We start from the raw sequence: 16,614 nt of genomic DNA, 5'->3' as shown, positions 1-16,614 counted from the left end.
AATGATTCGAAAGTTGCAAAGAGATTGAGTAAAAGTTGTTCTTTTTGTGATAATAGTAATTTTTAAAATATTTAAGTATATTTCAAAGTTGATTAGAACGAATTTCATTTTGATCCTTTTAATTTAAAATTTAGGTTCATAGTCCAAATATTCTAAAAAAGAAGTTTTGTTAATTCACTTTTGCACTGTATAAAAAAAACACAGACGTGATAAAAACATTGAAAGATAAAAATATAAACAAGTCGTTGTGTAAACTTACAATTCATCAAGCATATGACAAAATCTTCAACCGTGTTTAGAAGGAAAAAAAACTAAAACAATCTTTCCCCAGATTATAAAAGGTGAAGAAATAAAAAAATTTGAAAATAGAAAACAGACTTATCACAATTCTAGGAAGAATATAGCAGAATAGTTTTTTCTACTAAGAAAATAAACATCTATTAAGAGAAAGAAGGTATTATACTCTACCATCACCAAAAGGTCAACATTTTAAATGTAGTATTAAAAAAAATGATGGAGAAAACAAAGTAACAGTTATGAAATGGACCAAAACATTTTCCTATTTCCCTTCGCTCTTGCTATCTTATCTAAAGCCATTTGGTGTTCAACCAGGACCAAAACATGATCATTGAAAGTGAAACCTAAGCTACACAAACATGTCACCTTTAAGATATTACAGCTATAGTACTCAATCATTGCAGGTTACAGTACAACCAAATTATGCTGTTCTTCATCTATAAGTTGCTGTTTTCAGTCTTTCTTCTTGTCTGAATCGTCCAGCGCAGCCAATCTTTCAACAAGGGGAGGATGAGAATAGTGATAAGCAGAGAACCAAGGATCTGTATTCATAGCTGACAGATTCTCCTCCTGAAAATGCAGCCACAAAAGGACTTTAGTTCCATCATCAGCAACAAAAACTACTCTTTTTTACACATAATAAACATGAAGAACAGCAGTGAAAATAGAAAACACATCCGCAATTAAAAACAAACTTCTTTCGTCATTTAAAATTTACTTACGCTTATCAACTTCTGGCCATTTTCAAATAAATTTCTCCATTTCAAACTAGGAAAATAATAGTATCCAAGGACATATAATAAAATGTCACCTGTAGTTTCACAAGCCCGGATCGTAATTCAGATGCATATCCAAGCTTTTTAGCAAAGGCATCAGCCTGCATAGGATGTTACACATAAACAAAGTCAGAAGGAGACAGACAACACAAAACATGGGAGATCAAGTCTATGCTCGGTCTCAGTTGGAGTTGAAATTGAAGTTATTCAGATAGAATAATTTTTAAACAACATATTTTCCACTAATCCATATTCACCACAACAAAGAAAGAAGGAAGAAAACGAAAAAGGAAAGTAACCTGAAATTCAAATGATCGGCTGACAAGGTTCAGACCAAAGCTGACCAATTGCTGAAGTGGGATTACAGTATGCTGCAAACAAACCCAGGTCGAAGGATGTTAAGTGCTTTGAGGATAAAATCTTCCATCACTCTACAGAAAGAATAATGATATGTGTTTGTTCGATGTAAAAGACTTAGACCCATCTCTTTGTACTTTCTTATTTATAAATGCATAACCTTATATGCATTACACAAATTAGAAATTCAAACGGGCCTCTTATTATTTACCAGTAAAAGGGGATGTCTGAGAAGGTAAAGCTAGATGAGTTTAAAAGTTAGTAACTAAACATGGTTCGCAAAGCACAATTTTGGATGCCTCCCATGCTAGCATAATATTTGGCTATGTAGATTTGTATCATACAACAGATTATGCTCCTTACATGGATTTAAGGATGATTGAATGGCCAATGCAATGGTATAAAAACTCTAAATTAAACTAATTGAACATTCAATACAGGTAACACCCACAGTAGGGATTGACCAGGAATTAAGGGCAGGGCCTAAAATTATAAAAGTCATGAAAAAAGGATATTTAAAAAAAAAAAATTGTGATTCATTTGCCATCTTTGTTCTTCAAATTTAAAGGCTTTCTTGCTCCAAGGCCACAGCATCCGAAGCAAATAACTAATATTCAATTTCAGTTCTCCTTGATACAAAGAAAAGCACAACTTTTATATTACCATGAGATGATAAGCAAGCCAAAGATCAAACATAATTGTTATATTTAAGCCACCCACCACATTGTGACTGGATTCCTAATTGCTATACAAGGACGGCTAACGAACAGAAGGCATCATCTCAAATACATATTCGATTTAGCATTAACAATTTTGAATCTTTAAACATTTTGTATATACTGTTAATTGAATATGTACCACACAGGTTATCTTAAAAGAAACAAACATTATCCGATCATTGGTGAAAAATATTGATTGTACGTATGCTGCACAAAAATGTGCATCCAATCAAAATCAAGCAAACAATATTTTAGGAGGAAAGACAACAATTTTGAAATGTACCTGGAACAAGATGAGCCCAATGAGGACTGGCTCTGTATCAAACCCAAAACTTCTAAACAGATCAGTTGAATTTCGCACCAGAGTATATCCTCCAAATTGCAGAAGTGTAAGAATCTACAACAACATATCAAAGCACCAAACATAAACTCGGACAAATATTGCAACACCTTTTCCATCGAATATTTAATTTTATTTGACATGATGAAAACCGCAAGCAAGTAAAGCATTTAATAGAGAAAGAACATAAAAATAGTAATTTACACTTTCATTCCTTCTATTTTAAAAAATAGTATCCCTTCCCATGAGAGATTAATGCCTTAAATTTCAATATAACTTAATGTGAATGAGCCTATCACGACATTATTTTTCTCTTTATGACACTCAGCATTATCAGTGGTTAGTTTTGAAGTTCCAAACAAATAATAGGGTGATCAAAACATCAATTTGCCTAAAATCATAAAATCAATAATAAGCTCAAAATTAAGCAACACTGCAAATTGCAGAAAGAAAAATATCACCGACAGGCTCATTTTCTTTAAATTGAACCAAACTGTAACATATTTCATCTTACACTGGAAGGAAGTGTAATTGAAGAATTTAAGACATGAGAGAGCTTAATTTAAGCATCTCATTGAGAAGGAAAGTTTACTTTACCCTTTAATAAATTTTAATTTAAGATAATCCAATCAAATCATGCCTTTGACTTTCTAAAGGTAAAAGAGGAGGATCTAATTGAATTTACAAGTTTACCGCAGAATATTCCATTGCCAAATACATTATTTCTAATTACAACACCAAATGCAAAAGTTATATGCTGTACTTGATGGTTTCACAAAGAGGACCACACAAGGATTCAACAAGGTTCTTAGCCTTTTGTCTATCTTGGTGTACCTATGTTCAAAGGGAAACCTAACTTGAAATTAAAGAGAAGAAGATTTTAGAGTGAATTTGAGAGTGTGTATTCTCTCCTCTTAGGTTTCAATGTTTATAGTACATGAGATACAATGGATGAGAGGAAAGAAGAGAATTCTAGAAGATGCTCCTAGGAACTAGGACTAAAGCATGCTCCTAGGAACTAGATCTAAAGCATGCTCCTAGGAACTAGGTCCAACACACAATTCAATGAATCTCTTTTAAGACTATTTATTCTAACAGAGTTAAAGCTAAGGTTGCCAAATGGAAAGGCTCGTTGCTGTCATACATGGGAGAGTCCTTCTTGTTAAATCATGCTTTTCTGTAGTTTTCAAATACATAGATGGCCAAAACTGCTTCTTAGTCTGCTGAAAACCTGGTTTAGGAATTTTATTTGGACTTGTGATATTTTAAAGGTCAAGGTAGAAGCCACTGTTGCTTGGGACAAGTTGTGCTCGGAATATCATGAAGGTAATTTGGAGCTGATATCTATTAGGGCTGTAAGCAACATATATGGTTATGTTCGGATTTATGGCTGCTAGAGGCTTTTGCAAAATGGTTCTATTTATAAAACTATCCCATCTTCTATAGGGGCTAATATTAAGCATACTCCGTAAAGATCACACTGCTTGGAAACTTGGACATGGACTAAATATCAAATTCTGGACTGATACTTGAGTTATTTAATTCTATGAACATAGGAGCATACATAATAGGCTTAATTCAAATGTTTCTGATTTTATTTTTGAAAAGGAACAGATAGTTCGTGATTTTTTGCCAGATGATATTGTATAACAAATTAAGCAGATTGTGATTTCCATAGCTAGTTACCAGGATATGTTTATATTGTAGCATATTTAAGTGGTGATTTAACCATTAAAGATGCTTTCTTTTAACAGTCATCATTCTAAACCACATGTTTCTTGGGGAAAAATAACTTGGAGCAAAGTCATTCCTTCTTATAAAACTTTCATCCTATGGAGATTGTTATTGCCTACCTAGGAATGAGCTACTTGGGTAAATGTGATGTCTTTTTGTCCTCCTTGTTATAATGATTTTGAAACTGCAAAACATCCTTTCTTAGCTTGTCCTTATACAGTTACATTATGGACTTGGCTTCAAAGCATCACAGATTAGCAGCTAGACACTTCAATAATTAAGACACACCTACATTCCAATAGGAATTGGAGTAATTTGGTGGCAGCAGTGATGCTATCTGCTGTTACTCATATAGTCACAGGAATTTGGAATAGCAGAAACAAGATTGAATTTGAGGGGCTTCACATACAGTATCAACATATTAAAAATAGAATTTTCTCTGCTGTAAATCTTTGGATCAATAGCAGATGATATGAATTCTAACATTGTTGAGCTTAAAATTCCTAAGGCTTTTGCTATTACTTGCAGGTCAAGGAAAGAAGATAATATTACTCAAGTGGATTGGTCTGCTCCAGATGCAAGTTGAATCAAATGTAATACAGATAGAGCTTACACTAGTTATGACGACAATGCAGCATGTGCTGGAATTTTTAGGAATTCAAGAGCTGAGAAAATTGGTTGTTTTGTGAAATTTATACAAGCAAATTCAGCTTTTGAAGCTGAACCTCCTGGGTGTATTCTAGGGTATTGATATCACTATTTAGGGTATTTCTTTTATCTTTTAATTGTATTAAAACTGCTGCATATGATTGGTATAGGTTGTAGTGCTAACCTGGTTAGAATTACAACCTCTATAGTGATGCAATAGCATTCTTTCTTTTGATTAAAAAAAAAACAGAGGCAAACTAGTATTCACTTTCAGTTCAGTAATGCTATTACACAAACCTGCATTGCAACAAACGTGTATACAGTATGGTTGAGCTTCCAGTGTCCCAACTCATGGGCAATAACAGCAACAATTTCTTCATCATTTTTGCACTGTGTAACACCATTTGATAATATAAGGACCAATCAACCACAATTCTTAAATTGAGAACTTAATATGGACACTCACTATAAACTACTCAAATATATCAACGCCACTAAAAGTTGAAAGTAAAATCAAAAGATTACAAAGGAGCAGTCATTTATGTAGAAAATGCCAACATAAGTTTATCATCAAATTCTCATGTGAGCCGGTAAATACAGAGACAATCACATAATGTTGGAACCACAACCACTACCTTGAAAACACCACATTGATATTAAAAAAAAAATCCCCTTTCTGATACTTAGAATGCTACTACATAGTATCCAACAGTTTAAACTTTAAACAGAAGCAGTACATATAACAAGTTATAAGAAATAAATTAATAGGCAAGGAAGCCATTACAAGCTATATTCATTAATTCAGTGGGGGAAATACTTCTAGTTAATTGTGGTACAAATTCAGTCATCTCAATCAATTTGAACATAAGTTTTGAGCACAATATAACCATAGCCTGCCTTTAAAATAGGAATTTTACTTAGGTAGCGTTTAATTTAATGAAAGCTGGGAGAGCAAAAATGATACAAACATTTCCAAAGATTCACTCAATATTATTTTTTAATATGCAGCTTGAGAAAACATAAAGAGTAAGAATCTTATACAAAGAAAGCTCTTCTAAAAGGCTAAAACTCAAGAGCTATATAACAACCTGAAAGATAAAATAACTTTCTGCAGTTAGTAATTCCTAACCTGTTGAATTAATGTGTCATAAAGCACAATCCTTTTGTTCTTGAAGAATCCATACATATAGGCCTGCAATATATTTTAGATAAATTACTTCAAGCAAATTTACAAACTGAAGATAGAAAACTGTGAAAGATTATATTCTATACTTTCGTTTTTTATGGCGTAAGAAATTAAAGAAAGGTTATGCAAATTAGAAAGTGTGATCACATATCCAACTCAAAACATTATAAGATACAAAAATAAACAGCATCCCCTATAAGCCATCATCATGAGGTTTTAAGCAACTCTATTGGAAATCACAACAAGCCAAGGAAACCACTCCACAATAGACTGACATCAGATACAATCCTATAATTCCATCAACGAGGTATGACAAAATTTGAGCATTCAATATTGAAAAAGATCCTCTAAAGCCATGACTTCCTTCTGCAAAAAAATGAGAAAGCGCCTAACCTTCATAAGCAAGGTTCAAAAAGGCCTATCATATGGAAGCCATTATTCAAGACCCTTTTTCAGTATATGGCAACAGAAAAAAGTTTATCATAATAGTTTATTGTGTATTAAAAATATGTGACTGTGAGTGCATGTTACAGCTAAATTATAATCATCCCAAGGGATTCAAAAACATATAAAGACAACTACACAGCAAACAAACAACATAAGAAAATTTGAAAGGGCTGGCAATTGATAAAAAAGTCAGGATGATTGATTGACAAACTACAAAAAAATTGAATCCTCCGCATGCATGCAGACAATAAGAAATAAGACTTACTGGACCTCAAAAGGCAGGTGTAATGGAAACTATAAATTAACGTTAATGAATATATTTGATATTAGAGTAAATATGCATCATTGCATGAAGGGTAATCGTATTGGTTTTAATTTTACAGGAGTTCAATATTTCCTTACATTGCTGTGACTTGATCTTGTGGATCCATCAACAACAAACAGTTTCCTTAACGGAAAGTTGAGGGTGGAAGCTAGTTTCTCGATTTTCTCCCTGAGTTGGCCATCTGGAAGCTAGTTACAAGAATATCATGAGCACAAAAATAAAGATATAAAGTGTGATTAGAAAAATACAGAAGATATTTGCACAAACTACAATTCCAACTAACCCAACTCCATTAATGTGTTAATTATGTGTACAGCTTTAACCCAGCAGTTATTCATCTGTGAAAAGCATTAATGCCACTAAACATGCCCATGATTTCAATTTCCTTGTTCTAGTTTTAGCAAAATTAAACACTCAAACAAAAGATTACTGCGCCCTTCCTCTAGCTTGCTTCTCCCAAGGTCAAGCAGACTGTTCCTTATCAAATCCACACTCTGAATCACCCCATCCCCTCACCATCCCAGCCAGCACCCACATCCATCAACTTGACCTCTCCCAAAACTTCATGTCATCCCCCCAATCCCCCACAGAAGAGAGTCTAAGTGTAATTAGCACTGACCTTAGAACACTTCAATATGTAACTACGCCAAAATTAAAATAAAAAAACATGGTACACATACTTTTTCTAAAATATAGTAAGATGACAAAATCTTACAGGGGTGAACTTATTGAAGAGTGGAGCTATCAGTACTGGATAAAGAGTCATCATCACAATAGAAAGTCCAAATGTAAATGCCCAAAGATAGATGGCTAAGTATGGACCTCCTTTCTGCAAAAGTTAAAATGAATGTTTAAATAGAAAACAATGAGTCCATCATCCATCACGGCCAACAAAAGGACAGAAAGAGAATAAAACATAATTTAGTAAATATCACACCAAACATCAAGCTTAAATTTTCAAGCAACGATTATTTTGAATAGCAGAAGATTTTACCTGTACTATTACAATGATTGCAGACACAATAGGTGGACCAATTATTACAGCAAGGAAAATTCCTTTAATCATGTCCCTAAAGAATAACCACGGTGTTTGCTGTATAAAGATCATAAAAATGTAAGGATACAAGCATATATAAATTTTGCAAAAGAAGCTTACATACTCAGGTGTGAAAAATCTCAATTAAAATAATACATGGATAATTGAATTTGAAGGAAGAATATGAACCTTATTGAAACCATGACGGGCCTCAATCACAAAAGTTGAGTACAGAGAAAAAGGTAAATCGGTTATCTGCAGAAAACGTAAAAGTGCATAATAGATTTTATTAAAATGTAGATGACAAGATTGATAATAATTCAAATGTACTAAAAAAGGCATAAAAAAGAAAACCTTATTCCAAAAAATAATGTTTCAGCACATAATATCAAAAAAGAGAGAAAAACAAAAAACTAAATATCCAAGTTTATCTTGGTGAAGTTGAAATATGGAGTAAAACTGATGGTCTCAATTATGCACAATAAACCCAAAAGCATACCTGTGACCAAATCATCAAACCAGCTAAAAAGGCAAGAGTATGCAGTATTTCATTCTCTGCATTGAAACCAACTGTTGTCACGTATTCTCCTGATTTCTGCAAGCAATAGACATAAATTTTACAATGGCAGAGAAGAAGCTGTACTTCATAAACAACATAACAAATTCTCACCTTCCAAAACCAGGGCAATACCCCAAAGTACAAAATTGTAGAGTCTGTCACTATTGTCACAAACTCGTGAATAAAATGGAAGTGGCTGGACAAAGTAAAAATAAAATTCGTCTGTAAGAATGCTAATAATACACAATTACAAAATAGAATACCAGAGATACCCCTGTGCGAGTGTACGATATCACTATCTAATGAAAGAAATTCACACAAACAAAAGAACAAACCTTTTATCAAGACTATAGGCTCTTGATTTTTCAAATTTCTCTTGGCTGATAACCCCTTCTAAAGTCTTTGGAAGAGTTGGAAGTTTGAGGGCCTTATGTTGCCGCATATCCAAGTAAGTTTCAAATATATACATTAATATCATAAATCCTGAAAATAGATCAGAAGAAAACCAGGAAAATTTACATCTTTATTTTCAATTTTTCAAGGTTAAGCAGTGGAATACAGCAAAAACAGTAAATGAAAACAGTAGAGGATAGTCAAAACTGGACCAAATCAAATGCTAGAAAAAGCCAAATTCATGGAGAATGGTGGTGTAAGTGAAGGGACTAGACAAATTGGTTGTAGGGTCCAGCGAAGCTTAACATTAGTGAGTAATACGATGCATCAAGATTTAGGTGTCAGATTTGAGCAGCTACTACTTATAATATTCATTTTATTAGTTTCACTTTTACCCAGAGTATAATCCTACAGTTTCCTATATATAGATCGATCCACATTATGCTTCATGTCTGCTTCTTCTCCCTATTTATGTCTGTTCACTCGGTTAGAACAGTCTACCAAACACCCGATTCCATTAAGGCAAGTCAACTATGTTTTAATAAACATCCCAGCGAAGAATCATTGAAAGATCAAACAACTAGCCAACCTAGCTTTAATGCCCCCAAAAACATATTATATAGGCATAAAATAATCATACTTTTTAATCCTAAAGTTTTTTTGAAGCTATCTACACAACCTAAAACCAAATAATTGCAGTTAAATATCGGAGTATGACTAATCAGTGAAGTATCGTATGCTGCAAGTCCATCAGGGTTCTCCATAACACATCCTTGACCACCACAACATCCTTTAAAACCCTACTTTGCCCTTTGCTTCTTCATCTCAAGTTACAATTAACTAACTAGAAAAAGGAAGCACAATGTCTATCGACATTATTCTTATCTCCCCAACACTGGTTAATGGTCAAAGACCAAAGGGTTTTCCAATTTCAAACAAAACTACATAGAAAATAACAAAAACACATATGCATGCTGGCAAAGGAAAATGCCAGTACAAGTCAAAGAGGGGACTGGGACTCAAAATCCTCAAGTGAATAATCACAGCACGTTCAATTAACGCATTATCTCAATCCAATTCAAGAGTCGAATTACACAATTAACTTAAAAAATGGCAAATTCATGAGAAACCCAAATCAAATTACCAGGGAAAAGAAAGAAACTTTATTTACAATCAAATGACCCAGTAGCTGAAAGAAATAGTTTTTGAGTGTGGAAAATAAGAGAGGGGGAAAAAAGGGGGAAATGCAGAAGGGGGCAACAAAAAGAGAAGAAAGAGCTCACCGACAACGGCTTCCATATAGGGAAACGCCATGGCTAACACAAAAGCTGATGAACACAACAACAAAATGAAGAACGATATATCAAAAGAAGAGAGAGATCATTGGGTTTTATAGAGAGTTGCTTCGAATATCGGATTTGGGATCAAAAACCCCTTAGGTCCAAATGTCTGGGACACGTCTTAAAATTTGGGTATTATGTTATCCACTTAATTAGGTTTTTAGAGTATAAAATTTAGGATAAATTTGTTTTCTTTTTTTTACACAAAAATATTTTAGTATTTACAATTTTCATCCCAAACCAAACAATGAAGGAGGTTAAACTAATGCTAAACTACGTAAATATTTCATACTAAATTATTTTTAAAAATATGCAATTTATTAAAGGGTTAAATATGTTTTTGTCCTTTAACTTTCAGTGAATTTTGAAATTAGTTCATTTTGAAACTTTGACCCAATTTAGTCCATCATCTCTCAAAGTACGTGGATTTAGTCCTTTTAATCAAATTTTGTTCAGTTTATTTGACATTTTAAGCGTATTTCATAATTGGATTTGACTTAACATTAAAACAAGAAATGTGTCAAACTGTATAAACAACTCAAATACAATCCTAAAATACGTACGAAACATTAAATAAAGTTAACAAAATTTGATCAAAATGACTAAATTTACGTATTTCGAAATATGAATGACTAAATTGATTCAAAGTTTAAAAATTGACTAATTTCAAAATTGACTGAAAGCTAGTGGATCAAAAACATATTTAACCCTTTATTAAATCATAAGAAAGTTTATAATAAAAAAATTCAAATAAATTATACCTTATAAATTTTATACTTCAAGGAACTTAAAGAAAAAAACATTGTCCCTCAATTTATATATATATATATATATATATATATATATATATATATATATATATATATATATATATCACAATTCCATTAAAACTAAGTGTTGGTTGGGTCATACTAATTCTACACTTATGGTCCAAACCAGTTCTTTGTAGTTATATCATTGAGTTTGTGAAATAAGCTCAATGAAAAGGTTTGACCAAGTTTTAATTTCATAAACACCAGTTAATTAATTTTAATGTTCAATCAATGTGTCTGACCAGGCTTAAAACTATTTTAAAGTCAACATTTTATATCTTTGTTTTAATTAGCATTGCATGAATTTTATACTTTTAGAGACAAGTGTATGTTTAAAATTAATCAGTAATGAAAAATAGAAAGTGAGATCCATCTCAGATGAACATTTTCAAACTCTTTGTGGATTCCACTGTTCTCTTTCTAGAATGGCAAATTCTATTAAGCTAAATTCATTACTTTAGCAATATAAAAATCTCAGTGTTGTAAATGATAAAGTTTTTAACTTTTGCAATGATTACTTTAATTATAGAATTAATAGATATTTCTGATAAGTATTCTCGTTGAGTTCAGATTATTTTTTATTGGATGTTGTTGGTACGGTCATCTGTCAATCTGCTGTGTCTTCAAAATATCTGTTATGTCTTCAAAATATATCGACGATGTTGATACTTTAAACAAAATTTAATATGTTTTACAACATCAAGATCAATGTTTTTTAATGTATTTTGGAAACACAACATAGGAAAAACACATAAACATCCAACATAAAATCAAAATTCATTCTTGTCTCTATTAACAAGTTTAGGGTGTTTTGTTTAGAGACCAAACACACAATGAAGCAACAGTGGAGTGATCCAAATAATCAGGAAACAAATGGATATCCATTAGAAAGAAGAACCTGCATGATCACGCCATAAGCTTTCAGAGTGATTAGTTTAAAGCATGGAAATGCTTCATACAAAAAGAATAAGTAACTTATTAACATTACATCCGAATGAAACAAGCAATACAACACAGTCTCTTCTGGTCCCCAACCTTACTTTAATCCTATGATTTTGCATCAAAACTATGTCACTTCCTTCCTCTTCCTCCCCTTTTTGAATCAAAATGATGAGACTTAAGCTTCTTTTTCCGTCCGGCGTCCGCCACAGGACCACTTCCCTCTCTGAAGGGCATACCCATAAGAGCCAATAATCTTTGAGCTTCTTTATCAGTATTAGCTGTTGTGGTGATGCAGATGTCCATTCCCCTAGGCTTGCCAACAACATCAGCTCTGATCTCTGGGAACACACCCTGGTCCTTCACACCAATGCTGTAATTTCCATGTCCATCAAAGCTGTTAGAGTTCACACCTTGGAAATCTCTTGTTCTGGGAAGTCCCAAGTTGATGACTCGGTCGAGGAATGAGTACATAATCTGTCAAAAATCAAATTTCAGCTATGTATGATATCAGAACTAGGATGTAGTATTCAATGGAGAAATGTAACGTTGTAAGTTAAACACATCAAATTTGCATATATTGCATGACATCAGAAACCATTGCATGTTTTGAAATGGATTACGGTAGACAGGATTTTTTGCAACATCTGAGTAAATGACTTGTAGTTGTTCAGATTTTCACATCTAAGATGTGAATTTTGGGTTGTAAAATATGTCTTCAAACACGTAGATAGTTCATTCACCCAGTTCTGGATCAGAACACTTTATTGAAGTGAAGTGACAATGAAAACTAAACAATAATGATTAGTGTAGCTATCCGAAATTGAACAACTTTGACCATCATACACATCCAAAACAAAATAGAAGGCCAAAATTTACTTTAACTTACGGATTCTAAAGAAACAAGTTCAGGATATCTGATAATAATGATAACTTCTGTTCTTATAGGTGGAGAATAATGTTCTCTCGGTAAACATTTTCTGTTACAAGATAATCTCTAACTGATGGGCAGCATATTATGTCGACAAAGAATATTGCCAATTTGCAAAATGAAAGCATATATTCCTAACATAAATAGCAACAATGTTCTAGGTTACCTTTTAGTGTCGAGTATGACACTTTTTCCATACATTATTTAACTTCTTCAGTTCTTAAGTTTGCCACCAATTGATTACCACTATTCAGAACTGCTACTAACTTCCCAGACCAAACGAATATAGTAAATAAATCAAATTCTTTCATAATCATATAATTCACCATTAAACTATATCCCAATTTCCAAACTTCATTTTATTCCTACTTCTGCTAAGGGATGTCAAAAGGCATATACAATCCCTAGCGGCAGATAAGGACAAGTTAACAAACAGCATCAATTTATCAGTAAGGAATCCGCACATGTGCCAAAGATTACTTTAACTTCTCAAGTTCTATTGTTGGCCAGGTATCCATTACCAATTTTCAGAACTGATATCAAGGGATGTTAAGAAGCTTACACAAGATCCTCAGCCGCAGATAATGGACAAATTAAAAAATTGTAGCAACACATTTCAGAATAAATTTCCAGCAGTATATCAGCACCAGAAAAAGGTTCCTTATACCATAACATTTAATTGAATCAGCACTGCATTAGCTCAGTACCAGAAGCCAAAAACATCATGATATGATACTGAAGTTGTTCTAAATATCATCTACACTAGGAAAACATCTAGAGTGGTGGTAAAAACGGATCAACAAATTCATTAAAGCATCACATCACATGGCAATCAACTGTATTCATAAGACAATATAAATCAAATGCTACAGCATGCTCACGTTTCCTCTTAGTGTCACAGCAATCCCAAGCGGTTGACCTTCCCTGATCTTAAAGGTGGCAAGAGAAGCCCTAGCCCGAGTCTTCACAGGTCTCTGCCCTGTGATCATTGCTAGATCACTTATTGCCGCATCCAAACCCTTGGAATTTTGTGCAGCGTCTCCAATACCACAGTTAACCACAATCTTCTCAATTTTAGGCACCTGAAATGAAGATAAAACCCAACATTGCAAAAATTGAAGGAAAACCAAATGATCATGTCCCCCTTTTCATCTTTCACACTATATTACATTGAAAATTATGGTATACTCGGGAGAGAAAATAGTATAACGAAAAAACGGCAGATAAAGATACATTTTCTTACATTTGGTTGAGGAGAAAAATGAACACTTATTATAAACAAAAGTTCAATTCTTTTCTTCCCCACCATTTTCTCTAAAATTCAAATTTTCTCTCCTCCCTAGTCTTCTTTCCACACCATTAGTCCCCCTTACCCCTAATCAACCCTCAAAGAAAACTGAAATTTCACCATGAAACCACATGAACCTTAAACAACTTAACATGTCTAACCTAAATTTCCCTACTGTGTGAGACCAAAGTTGCAAACCCCATCAACCCTAAACCATAAAAATTAAAATAAAACAACAAAGACAAAAACAAAACTTCAAAGTAACCCCCCATAAATCCAAAGCAGCTTAACACAGGCCCATCACATTTGTCCCACCACATAATACCAAACCCGCACAATCCCATCAACCCAAACCAAAAAAGATTCACACTTTTACTGTCAAACTATCTTAACAATACGCCCATTAAGCAAAAAGGTAACAAAAACTTCGCAAAAACCTGGTGCTTGTTGGTGTAAGAGAACTCTTCTATGAGCAAGGGAACGATTTTCTCAGTGTATGCTGTTTTGAGCCTGTATGTCTTCTCTGCGTCAGACTTCTCCACCAACACAACCCCAGAATCAGAGGCCCTCACAGGCACCACCACATTCCCATGTCTTTTTACATGAGGGAACACTGAAGAGGAAGAAGAGTGTGGAAAGGCACGAAATTGAGCGAAAAATGAGGATCCGGATGAGTGTAGAAGCGAAGGAGCCGTGGCCATGGTGGATATTCAGTGCTCACACTCTGAGCTGATTATAGATGGATAGCGTTGGAAGGGGTTTAGAGGGTAGTGTTGAAAAGTGCCCCTTGTGTTGAATCCTATTTACGAAGATCAACAACGTGGGATGAGAGAAAATCTTGGCCAACCAAAGCGTATACAAGGAATTTGTGTTTTTTTGTGAGTGTAAGGTGTGGGGAAAAAAAATGCAAGAAACCAAGAATGGATAAGGAGTCGAAAACTAAACTGTGAATGTCCGTTTTACCATTTTTGAGAACAGTAGTTTGTATTGGTTATCTGATTTTATTTTATTTTTCTACAGCGAATGGATTTCTTAGAAAATAAAACTGTCATTTTTTAATATGATAGTTTAAAATAAATAAAAATTATAAGAATTTAGGAGAGATGTATATATGTAAAAAAATACCAAAGAATTTGAAATATCTTTTCAAAATTTGTGGATTTTATCTTAAATAGGCCATGGATATTGCCCTTACTAACAAAAACAATTTAGCAATGTATCTTAAAATTTCTTAAAATCATAAAATTACTTATCTAAACACAAATAATTTATTTGTGAATATTTATGACTTAATTTATTTGTGGATATTTATGACTTATGTGTTGTTGAACTAACTTATATATTACGGATGTAAACTCTCCTTTAAACTTCAATATACTAATAATATTTTTAGTTCACAACATTAAAATAATATATTTGTCAGCTTTTTTTCTCAAATAGATAATGATATTTTAACCCTTTTTTTATCCACTTTTAATCCACCACTTTCATCACTCTTAGATCATCACATCACATCACTATAAAAAATTAAATATATATATTTATATCTTTTAACTTATTTAGTTCGACGATATGAATGCTAATAAAAAAATCAACATTATAAATAAGTAATTTTTTATTGATTAATCAAACAATTAATAGTTTATTTGACTCAATTTTCTAAATAATGGACATAAAATAGATTATGAATAAATATATATACGTGCAAATTAAAATTCAAACTGAAATAGGTTAAATTCGATTTGAATTCACGTTAACTTTTTTCAACTCGACCTAATATGGATTAGACTCTATTATGTTAAAGGTAGATTTGACTTTACCTAACTAAAGGTGAGTTTGACTCAACTCCACCAGAGATGGGTCATAACGACTTTGTCTTATATGGATTAATTAGACTCGATCCAACATTGACCTAAGTGACTTAATTTGATGTGACTCCAATTTACCCAACCTAACACGGACACAATCCTACTTAATTAAACACGAACTTGACTAAAAGTGGGTCAAACGTGATTTAGCTATAGTTGGTACCAATTTAGCTCAATGTGAGGTGGACCTAATTCAACTCAACCCAAGGTGGACTCAACTCAAGTTGGCCCAACATGGGCCCGATTTAACTCAATTAAAGGTGGGACTCACATGACATGGTATATGGACCCAAAATGACTTAAACAGTGGTGGGCCTAACTCAACTTAGCATGAGGTGAATCTGACTTGACTTTGTCAAAGGTGGAGGTTTGGCTATACTCAACCTAAAGTAGGTAGGCTTGACTTAACTCGATTAGAGGTGGGATTGACTCAACTCAATCTAATATGGGTCAACTAAACTTTGTCTGAGGTGCCCCCCCTCCCCTGATACGACTTAATCCTTTGTGAGCTTATGTCAACTTGACTCGAGTGGGGTCAACCTGACTTGGTCCGAGATGGACTCGATCTAGCTCAATTAGAGATGGACTTGAACCGACTCGAACCGAGATGGGCTTGACC

At 33.3% G+C, this 16,614-nt stretch overlaps 2 protein-coding genes across 2 annotated transcripts; both read right to left on the bottom strand.

Annotated features, from left to right (window-relative positions):
* Positions 1–440: 440 nt before the first annotated feature.
* LOC114185386 (CAAX prenyl protease 1 homolog) lies at positions 441–10,290 on the bottom strand. The gene is made up of 14 exons (XM_028073082.1): positions 10,101–10,290; positions 8,760–8,907; positions 8,536–8,620; positions 8,365–8,460; positions 8,055–8,120; positions 7,824–7,922; positions 7,545–7,658; positions 6,907–7,017; positions 6,001–6,063; positions 5,169–5,261; positions 2,433–2,546; positions 1,373–1,444; positions 1,109–1,174; positions 441–867 (listed from the first exon to the last, which is right to left on the bottom strand). The coding sequence occupies exons 1-14, from the start codon at positions 10,129–10,131 to the stop codon at positions 751–753; spliced, it is 1,275 nt and encodes a 424-aa protein (XP_027928883.1). The 5' UTR covers positions 10,132–10,290; the 3' UTR covers positions 441–750.
* Positions 10,291–11,734: 1,444 nt separating this feature from the next.
* On the bottom strand, positions 11,735–15,000 carry LOC114185781 (50S ribosomal protein L5, chloroplastic). The gene is made up of 3 exons (XM_028073691.1): positions 14,565–15,000; positions 13,721–13,921; positions 11,735–12,385 (listed from the first exon to the last, which is right to left on the bottom strand). Exons 1-3 carry the CDS (start codon positions 14,826–14,828, stop codon positions 12,041–12,043), a joined length of 810 nt encoding a protein of 269 aa, XP_027929492.1. The 5' UTR covers positions 14,829–15,000; the 3' UTR covers positions 11,735–12,040.
* Between the last annotated feature and the right edge of the window lie 1,614 nt (positions 15,001–16,614).

This window comes from Vigna unguiculata, chromosome 5, assembly GCF_004118075.2.
Source record: "Vigna unguiculata cultivar IT97K-499-35 chromosome 5, ASM411807v1, whole genome shotgun sequence".
NCBI lineage: Eukaryota > Viridiplantae > Streptophyta > Magnoliopsida > Fabales > Fabaceae > Vigna > Vigna unguiculata.
The sequence above is the reverse complement of the archived record's forward strand: the minus strand, read 5'-3'. Positions and strand labels throughout refer to the sequence as shown.